Source organism: Triticum dicoccoides, chromosome 4A (genome assembly GCF_002162155.2).
Source record: "Triticum dicoccoides isolate Atlit2015 ecotype Zavitan chromosome 4A, WEW_v2.0, whole genome shotgun sequence".
Lineage (NCBI taxonomy): Eukaryota > Viridiplantae > Streptophyta > Magnoliopsida > Poales > Poaceae > Triticum > Triticum dicoccoides.
In genome coordinates, this window is record NC_041386.1 from 629,848,459 (window position 1) to 629,858,191 (window position 9,733).

At 50.0% G+C, this 9,733-nt stretch overlaps 1 protein-coding gene across 2 annotated transcripts; it reads right to left on the bottom strand.

Moving 5' to 3' along the window:
- On the bottom strand, positions 1 to 5,861 carry LOC119287532 (probable cellulose synthase A catalytic subunit 3 [UDP-forming]). Of its 2 annotated transcripts, XR_005140886.1 has the most exons (15): positions 5,491 to 5,861; positions 5,120 to 5,315; positions 4,793 to 5,001; positions 4,610 to 4,712; positions 4,354 to 4,525; positions 3,578 to 3,844; positions 3,147 to 3,492; positions 2,929 to 3,066; positions 2,684 to 2,809; positions 2,369 to 2,581; positions 1,983 to 2,274; positions 1,697 to 1,893; positions 1,248 to 1,598; positions 517 to 1,151; positions 1 to 374 (listed from the first exon to the last, which is right to left on the bottom strand). XR_005140886.1 is itself a non-coding variant. In XM_037567085.1 (14 exons), exons 1-14 carry the CDS (start codon positions 5,569 to 5,571, stop codon positions 567 to 569), a joined length of 3,276 nt encoding a protein of 1,091 aa, XP_037422982.1. In that variant the 5' UTR covers positions 5,572 to 5,861; the 3' UTR covers positions 12 to 566. The 2 variants fall into 2 exon arrangements, 1 of the variants encoding a protein (XP_037422982.1); XM_037567085.1 differs by having other exon boundaries at positions 12 to 1,151.
- Positions 5,862 to 9,733: the final 3,872 nt, after the last annotated feature.

A 9,733-nucleotide genomic window follows, 5' to 3' on the forward strand; every position in this document is an offset into this window, starting at 1 on the left:
GGCAGCAAGCATGCAGGCATTTTTCCATGTTCGAAGCTTTCCAAACAAGCTAGATAAACAATGTGCAGCTTCCTCTATTACAAACGGCATTCTTGCCTTACAGAGAGAAAATACAAGTTGTTTTCAGTTTGTACATACATAATAATACATCCTTCGGGCATAGCATTACAGACGACAGCTCTCAGTTTCGGCTCACTTACATACATTTTATCCTCTCCATTCAAATCAAGGTCAACAAATAAAGAATCGCTGGCTGGCTGGACAATGAAACAACACTGGAACTGACTGACTGACTGACTGACTTGCTGCCTGTATTCTTTCTTCTTCGTGGCCGAACTGCACAGAGGTGAACAAGGGTTGCCGCAGCCTCCCGTCTGCCCAAATATTTTGCATATATGAGGCCCAGCTACCCACCATGGAACAAAACCAATAACTTAACACTTGTTGCATGTTTGTTTTCTATCTACACAGGGGATGGAGGAATGGAAGAGAAAAAAATTATGGGCACAAAAACACCTTCAAAATTACTCCACATGATGACTGATGTTGATCCATCCTTTCATCTCCTAGGTGCAGTCCAGACCGCACTCCTCCAGAAGAGGGCCGTCGGTCTTGGCGAGGAAAGGGTTCACACGCACCCACAGGAGCGAGATGATCGAAGCCAACAGGATGGACCAGACGATGACGATCGTCGGGGTCCTGTTCTGCCTTCCAAGAAGACCCTTGAGGAACGGGTAAAGATGGACAATAACCCAGAATGCGAAGAAGAGCTTCCCGAAGAGAGGCCCCCATGACTCATATCCGTTGTTGATCGCGTTGGAGATGCCGGCAACCACCCCGATGAAGTTCAGCAGGAGCAAGGTGGTCGGGGGTATCAGCAAGGTTGTCCATTTGAAGGTGTACAGTTCCGAGAACTCCTCATCATCTCCAGCCTTTGTTGTGACGGTGAAGCTTGTGTCCACACCAGCTATCACCTTGAGAAGTCCTTGGAACACGGCAAAGAGATGGGCAGAGACACCTCCAATGACCCAGAACTGCTCATTCCTCCACCAATCGTCAACCGCGACACGAGCCCATCTCATTTCCAGAATACCCGTAGCAAAAATGCAGATGAAAAGTGACATGTACCAGATACTGGCAAGATTGCTAAGCTGCAAGACAGAACCAAAAGGGAAGGGGGTAAGGTTTAAATCGTACCAGACTTGCCACTTCACAGAAGATAGAACTAGAAGCTAAGTATGCTTTACCTCTGGGGTGATGAACTTTCCCGTTAACAAGCAGATGGCCGGCAACGTACAGTAGGCCAGAAGTGGAATGGATGTCCAAGGATAGACGATGGAGTTGATGTAGGAAAATCTTTCCAAAAATTTCAGTCCACCACCATACCCATACCAAAGAGGGCAATGGTTGCTGAAGAAGATCTCAATAGACCCAAGAGCCCACCGAAGAACCTGGTTAAGACGATCCGAAAGATTGAGAGGCGCAGAACCTTTGAATGCAGGCCTTTTAGGTATGCAGTAAATCGACCGCCAGCCATGGCAATGCATCTTAAACCCAGTTAGGATATCCTCTGTAACTGACCCATAGATCCAGCCAATCTGCAATAAATAAATAAACAAATGGTTATGATTTACTACTAGGCAACAGATATTTGGACTACCTAATCAGCACACAGCAACCAAGCTCCTGACTTTACCTCTTTTCCCCAGTCTGTCTTGTCTTCATAGCCACAACCGATGACATGTATAGCTTCCTTCAGAAGAGAAGCTGGACTATCACACCTCAGGGTTCCACCATTCTCAAGAAGCGTGGATGCAACAAAAACGGCAGACTGGCCAAATTTCTTCTCTAACTTCTGTTGGTTTACAATACCAGCCTTCTGAGTTTCAGCTCCTGCCGAAAACATTGCAAAGTAGGGCATGTTAATACTAACTATTGAGGATGTTTCTAAAATAACCAAAATGCTGGAAGTCGAGTGGTACCTGCAGCTGCTTCGTCAATTTCACTGAGTGCGTACGCAGGTGATTGATTTTCTTCCTTCTTGAAAAACAACCTCTTCTTCTTCTCTGTCTTTGGCTTGGTAACCTTCTTCTTGTTCTTCCTGTTACCAAAGCAGAAACAGCACACACACCACTTTGGCCAGCAGTTGCAAGTCCTTGACGGTGGCTTCTTTGTTTTGGGAGCATCATAACCGTACAGCGCCTGCCTTCTAAAGACACATCCAGTACCAACATAGATGGGGCCTTGAATACCATCCAAACCTTTCATGTTGATCTGTGTGAGACAAATAATGTTAGGGAAACTTCATCGAAGTTACACAGAATGTAGCCAAGAGAAATATCTCAGAAACATGAAATCCAAGACTTACATCAAAGAAGACGACATTCTTGTTAGCATATCGATCATGACGATCAATGGAGTCGAATCTTTGTGGGAACTGCACATAGCAAACTTTCTTTCCTACCAGAGGATCCATCATGAAACACATGGCTTCCTTGACTGCCTTGCTGTTGTTCACATAGTGATCACAATCCAAGTTAAGCATATATGGAGCATTCGTTAGCACAGCAGAGACACGGACCTGTAAAAGAGCAAACCATTAGAAAGGAACTTAAAATCACTGTGTGCTACTACTAGCTATAGAGAAGACTGGCTGAAAATGCATCCAAAATATTATTATTACCAATGCATTCATAGCACCAGCCTTCTTGTGATGGTTATAGCCTGGCCGTTTTTCTCTTGAGACATAAACCAATCGAGGCAGCTCATTTCCTTCCACATCAAGGCCACCACTTTGACCAAGGAAGACCTATTGGTAGACAAAATAGGACTTCATTAGGGCAAAGTGGGAAAAAGAAAAAGAAAAAGGAATAACCATTTGATGTCAGCATATAGGCTGGATAGCACCACGAACTGTAATAAGCATACCTGAATCATTCCAGGGTGATCACGGACATTGTTCCCAGGCCAGGGAGTTCCATCCTGCATGGTCCATCCTTCCTCAGGAACTTTCTGGGCTTTAGCAACCAAGGCATTGATTCTGATCTTGAATTCCTCATACTCTCTCTGGAAAAGAAGACATGGCCAAAATTAGCATACACTTCTATCAACTGAAGGAACATAGCAAAGTGGCTCAAATTATGCACCTTCATTGCTCTCCTGTCCCTAACAAAGTTTGGTACCACCTTGTCTTTCAGGTAGTCTATCTTCTGTTGGAAGTACCACTCTGGAGCACGAGGCTCAATGCTATACTTCTTACAGAAAGGAACCCATTTCTTTGCAAATTCAGATGTTTCAGACAATCCTTCGAATGTCAGCATGGCAGCACCATCATCAGAAACATAGCAAGAAAGCTTGTCAACCGGATAATCTACCGCCAGGATAGATAGGATAGTGTTTGCTGTGACCAGCGGAGGCTCCTTTGCGGGATCGACCGTACTGACAAAGAAATCAACTGGGGCGAGTTGAGATGGCTGGCCTTCCTTGTCGAACCTAACAATACAACACAAGCAGTTAGTTCCATAACTTTGGGAGAATAACAGAAGGCAAGTATTAATAGGTGGCAGCAGTAACCAACCTCAATGTCAACCGGTCAAGGTAAGTCTCCCTCTCAATAGGGAACCACTTGGGGAACTGATCAAGAATCCAAGACATGGCAAACCATATCTCACATATGACAGATATGAGCCACAAAACAAATGCATCATGCACCGGATGCATAACACGATAGTGGAAGAAGAGACACACAATCACCAAACGGATCACAATGATCATCCTGTAGGGATTAATCAGGCTTGAAGGAATGGGAACCTTTCTGGACAGTGGCTGCCTAGCTTCATCCATGCTGGTAAATAAAATCAAGAAAAAGTTAGTACTCGAGTACAGAGTCTAGTAACACATTTTTTACAACAACAAAAAAGTTTTGTCTAAGCAAAGACCAGATAGAATTTTCTTCCTTGTAGTCAAAGATACAAATAAAACAGAGAACTATTGTTTTTCTAGCATGTAGTCATTACTAAATGGCACTTGCGCAGTTACATCTTCACCCAGCTTAGACAAATGCAGCAGTTTTAAGATAGATCTAAGGAATACGAATTCGCCGGTTTGTTTCCATGTTTTAGCAAAATGTACATCTTCTTTTGGCGTTTTAGGTCCTCTACGGAGCGCATCGCGACACTCAAATGGATATTCTTTTGGCATTTTAGGTCCTCTACGGAGCACATCGTGACACTCTAGTTGAGCATGAACTATCTAGTCTGTTTGACCGATACTAATGCAGTTAAAACCAAGAATTAATCAGAAAGGCGCTAAAGACCAAACTAATAGATGCGAAGCGAGTTTCTAGTGTCGTACAGTGGCAGATCTGCATCGTCGCCATCCCCGTTCCAGTCTTTACCGCCATCATTTCTGGCCTGATGCAGCCTCTCCTGCTTCTGCTTCCAGCTCTCCATCCTCTCCTTCCAGGCGACGCTACCGTACCCGTAGGAACCAATATCCTTGGATGGGTCCATGGATCTCGGTTGCACTGCAGCACAACAACCATCAGTATCCCTGAACCACTGTTACAGCTAAATGCTAGTAGGAGAAGATGATATTTCCAAATGCGCACCAGGAAGGTTGGAATCAGCATAAGGGAGCGGGTGGATCCTCTTTCCCCCGCCGCCGACGAAGGAAGGAACAAGGGCGTGCTGCTCCGGCGGGATGTCGTCGACCTACACACGGCGAGCGAGCAATTGAGCATCCAGCAAGGCAGGCAGTCTGATATTACGGCAGAGGAGGGTGAGTTAATTACCATCTGGCCATTGGTGAGGAGTGGAACATTGGGGTTGGGCTGGAAGGGCTGGTGCACGCCGTCGAGGTCGCCGCCGCGGCCGTAGGTCATGTGGGCGTGGAGCATGGACTCGGCGGCGTACTGCGAGTCGTCCCTGTCCCTCCAGTTGAACTCGTCCTCCAGGTCGTCGGCGCCGTCCTCCTCCTCATCCCCGGGCACGCGCGCGCACCCTGCAACCAAATCCGAGTCAGAAAACGCGTGAAGAAATCCCATCGAAATTGGGAGACCTAGGGTGAGCTCGCTCGCTCGGTCGCTGGCGGCATTGGGGTGGCTACGAGTGAGACTGACCCTTGAGGCGCTTGTAGCGGGTCTTGCACTGCGGGCAGTTCTGCGTGCCCTCGCGGCGCTCGTACTCGTAGCAGTCGCGGCAGACGGGGAAGGCGCACTCGTTGCAGGCGACGAAGGGGTCGCCGCCGGGGCCGAGCCCGAGGTCGTCCCCGCAAATCTGGCACGCCCCGCGGTTCTGCTGCTTGAGCGGCCTCGCCTGCATCCACCGCCACACAAACAGAAGAAGAGATTGAGAAACGGCAACCCGACAGAACCTCCGCCCGACCGACACGGAGAACAACAGCCTCCGGAACCCTCGCGCGCGGATTCCGCGGCGCCGACGACCTAGCCAGACCAGAACCAGAAGCGAAGGAAGCGGCGGGGCCACTCACCCCTGGCTCCCCGTCGCGGCGGATGACGACGAGCTCGTTGCGGTTGTGCGAGCCCGCAACCAGCCCGGCGCTGGCCTCCATCCCTCAGACCCGCACCAGATCCCCCGGATCCCGATGCCCGCGCCGAGACAGAGGAGGTCGGGGCGCGGCGCGGCGCGGCGGCGGGAGGGGGATTGGGGGAGGGGAATGGGGAACGAATGGAATGAATTGGGGAAGGGCTGGGGGGGCTTCCGCCTGGTGTTGTAGTACCACTGCGATGTGGTGTGGTGTGTTCTTTTTTTTATTCGGCAAATCGGTGGTGGTGGTGGTGGTGGTGGTTGCCCTCCTAGAAACAGCTCATCGCCGCCCCCAACCCGCTGTGCCTGTGCCTCTCTCTCTGTGTGTTTCGACGACGGCTCCCCCTCACATGCGCCCCAGTTTTGTACTACTCGCTCGCCCCGTCGGTCCTCCCTCCCCTCGCTTTCTCTCTCTACACCCACCCACGCCCCTGCGTTTCTCTCTCTAGACTGTCGGTTCCCTACTTCCCTCTCCCTCTCTGAATTATTATTATTATTATTGCGAGTTAACAATCGGTACCTTGCTTGTAACCACGGCGCAGGCATGTGCGGGCAGAGTTTTTTTCCTTAGCCGCATGTGCGATCAGGGTTGTAGAGAGAGAGAAAGGGGAGGAGGAAAGTGTCGGTGACGGTGTGGCGCTACCACGCACCGGAGCCCGGGCCGGGCCGGGCCGGATGACTGTTGACCCTAGACTCGACTACTGGTTAGACATAGGGAGCGGGGTTGCGTTGGTTGGGCTGTCCGTCTCGCACTGGTCAACAAGGTTGTTATTACGCTCCTTTGAGAGGAAAAACAGCATGGGCTGGGCGCTATCTATTTTTTCTCTGCTCAGGGTGTGAAAATGAAAATTTTGGTAGCCTGTACGTGTCTGGCTACAGAGGATCGTCCGCTTTGCTTTGCTTGGGAAAGGAGACGAGAAGGTCGCTGCTTGGGCTGAAATATCCATGGTACAAAAAGGGATTTACTGCCGCTAATGTTTGTTCTTCTGGAAAGAAGAAAAGCAGAGAAATATTTTGGACGAAACTGATGAAGGACGGTGACGTGAGGGAGACCCGTAGGAAAAAAGGAAATGAAAGAGAGAAAGGAGCCCGCCAACTAACGCGAAAAACAAAATAAATAAATAAACAGCAGCATGAGTATCATAATTTAGCGGAGAAGAGTTCCGTTTCGATGATGGCGTATTTGCATTGCAGCGAGAGAAGAGAGCAAGTGTCGGTACGAAGTGGAGCGAGCGAGCGTTGGTTCACTGGTGATGATGACGATGATGATCTCGACCCACCAACCCACTCGCTTATTCGCTCATATTTTATCTCTCGGACCGTGACAGCACAACATACTCGTTTTCTTCATTATACTAGTCGGCTCCTCCACGACCCGATCAGGATCGCCTTTAGCCCGTGGCCGGAGATTAGTTAGGAGAATAATAATCCGGATTATTTTTATTTTTTTAAAAGTAATAATCCGGATTATTGTTCGGAGCGGCAGCCTGGGATGATGGGGCCGGATGTCTCTGTCGGTGGGCCCGCCGACTGGGCTGGATTAGCAGTAGTTCGCGCGAGCTAGCTAACACTGCGCGTCCGTGATTACTGCGGCCGGCCGCCTGCACATCTCTGTCGCCTCTTAACTCCTCCCCTCTCTCTCTCTCTTCAGACAGAATTGGACGGTGCATTTTCTTTTCTTGTTCTTTTGGACGACACCGCAGTTACTTTTGGTACGTAGTCGGAGGAGCAGTGCTAGATGTGGTCTTTGGCCGGAGATGGCATAGAAGGGGCTGCAATCAATGTGGCTCCGTAGATTGGTCGCTTCTTGTCTTTGTACGCACACTCCGTGGTACAGCACGTCCGCAGCAATTGGCCCTGCACCGAAACCCATCGGCAGTTACTACCTCTTCGTGCTCTAGCCCTTTCTCCCAGTGGAAGATGGTACTGTACTACTCCTTGTCTAGCTAGCTGGGGAGTGTGTGATATCTCTGCGTGTGTGTAAACGCTTTCCCCGGCCCACCTCTCCCTTTTGGCCAGCCACAGACTACCGACACCTGAACTAACACACACACACTCCCCGTCTCAATCATCACCATCATGGCGTTCCACAAAAGGGTAAACGAACCCCGTGATTAAGGGGCCTTAACCCCCACGACGCCTAAGCTAAACTAACTAAACTAAAAGCTCGCCCGGTTGGTGGGCCGGCGTTAGTTAGCATTAGCACTACCGTTGCTACAGTACACAGTGAGCCAGCGAGCGAGAGAGGACTCGAAATACTACTCTCTTTTTTTTTGACACCGATCAATTAAGCGCGCTGGCTTCTCGGGCCGCGCACGAGATCCAGAGGGAGGGAGGGAGGGACGGAGGGAGGGTAGGTCGATTCGATTGCGTGGCATCAATGGCCGCATCATTGCCGGACCGTCTCGTCTCTCTTTTTAACCCTGTACTGCTACGTGTGATCGGGAGCACGTCATTCGCTTCCTTCCTGGCAAAGCCTGCGCCTGCGAGCGCGTGAATCCTCTGCTGCCGTAAAAGCTCCACCGTCCGAGATCCCACGATACTACTACGTACAGTCCCGAGCATCGGCAGCTGCGGAGTCGTCTGTCTGTATCGTTATCCGGGGACAGCTTAGCTCCGGTGCGTTCCACACAATTTTCACTCAAAAGCTGAGGCTCTGCACAGATTGTAAAATAACGGCGCAATTAAGCATGTGCACGGATCACATGGCAAATAATTTGACCGCGGGAGTTTATGATTTAATTACTGCTGGCTTTGCAACTGGCAAAGCGAAGGAGCTTGATCTGATCCGATCTGATCTGATCGCGCGCCGAGTCAAGGTCGCCACCCATGTGTTTGGATGGCTCGATGCAGTGCGGCTGGCTTCATTGCTCCACCTAGCCTAGCTGTACCACGCCCGCGCGCTCCCGAATTTAGCCTCATGCATGCCTACTTGCACGCCCTTTGTTTCTTTGTTTGTTATTATACGTACCTCTCAACGATCCTCCGGAGATCCCTTTTGTCTTCTTTTTTGGTTCAGATCGTTCTCCTCAGAGCGACGATCCTTCCGCGTGCTGGTTTGGCGGCCATTGCTGGAAATCGAAAAGGGGGCGAGCCCCAAATAGAATTGTAGAAATTCAGTTAATGCATGCCATGATAGCGTTGCTCCGCCTTGCTTCTTTTTGCTTGCCTTGCGTTTTGCCTTGTTTGACCAAAACAAGGGACGGGACGGGAAGGAACTGTACTGCTCATGTCCTTCCTTGTCCAGGTTTCCCTACTTCTTTTCAAGAAAAAATATATTTTCATTCTTGTTTTACAAGTGCCCCATAAATTTGACATAGCAAGTCTATACAACCGGGTATAGCAAGTTCACAAAAGATCGGACATAGCAAGTTCGTCGATCGACTATAATCTATAGCTAAACGATAGATAAAAGTTAGATATAGGACGCCGGACTTCACCACTTCCTCGACGACCTTCCTCTTAGGGTCTCCGGAGTGGCGGTAGTACTCCTCGGTGTAGGAGGGCCACTCGGACACCTCCATGTCGGGCCGCAGTGCCTTGGTATCAGCAGATGACGTCGCGGTGGGCAGTGGCCTAAGCACAAATCTACAGGACCCGCAACCGAACCATCTATATCTAGCCAGCGCCGCCCTCTTCCTTCCATGACGAGCAAACCGCTCCTCTGGATCGGGAAGCCATGGGCACGAGCACCCAACGCCTTCCGAAAGGAGCAGCGGCTGAAGGAGCTAGAATTTGACTTGGCGAGTGCGTCCCAATCAATGGGGAAGGGAGGGGGATATACGAGGAGGGTGCAGATCGGAGCAGAGTGTGAAGGAAGCTTAGCAGTTGAGAGTGCTTGGGTTTGGTCCAAATGGGGATGGTATGGGGTTTATGTGGGGTTGGGATGGGGAAACATGGGTCAGCCTGACATGACAGCCACTTCTGACATGTACGGACTTCGTCATATTCGTCTCACATATGGACTGGATTTAAGGGGTGCCAAATAACCTAGACAATTTGGCCGAATATTAGGTGTCCAGTTGAGTGCGGTTTTTGGGTCCGGGTTGTCCTACGAATAAATGAGGGGCATGTGGGAGGTCCAGTTCTGGACGCTCTAAGAGCATCTACAGTCAGGCGTCTCAAACCCCCTCAAACGCTCAGGTTGCCTGCCACGTCGAACCCAATACCTCGACCCCACCACAAAT

What these genes read in the sequence shown, in the direction of transcription:
- LOC119287532 (XM_037567085.1), bottom strand. Translation starts at nt 5,571, where the DNA reads ATGGAGGCCAGCGCCGGGCTGGTTGCGGGCTCGCACAACCGCAACGAG. An exon ending in CCGCTACAAGCGCCTCAAGG is followed by an intron (nt 5,002 to 5,119) that starts GTCAGTCTCACT and finishes ATTTGGTTGCAG; the next exon opens with GGTGCGCGCGCGTGCCCGGG. An exon ending in GGGACAGGAGAGCAATGAAG is followed by an intron (nt 3,067 to 3,146) that starts GTGCATAATTTG and finishes CTTCTTTTCCAG; the next exon opens with AGAGAGTATGAGGAATTCAA.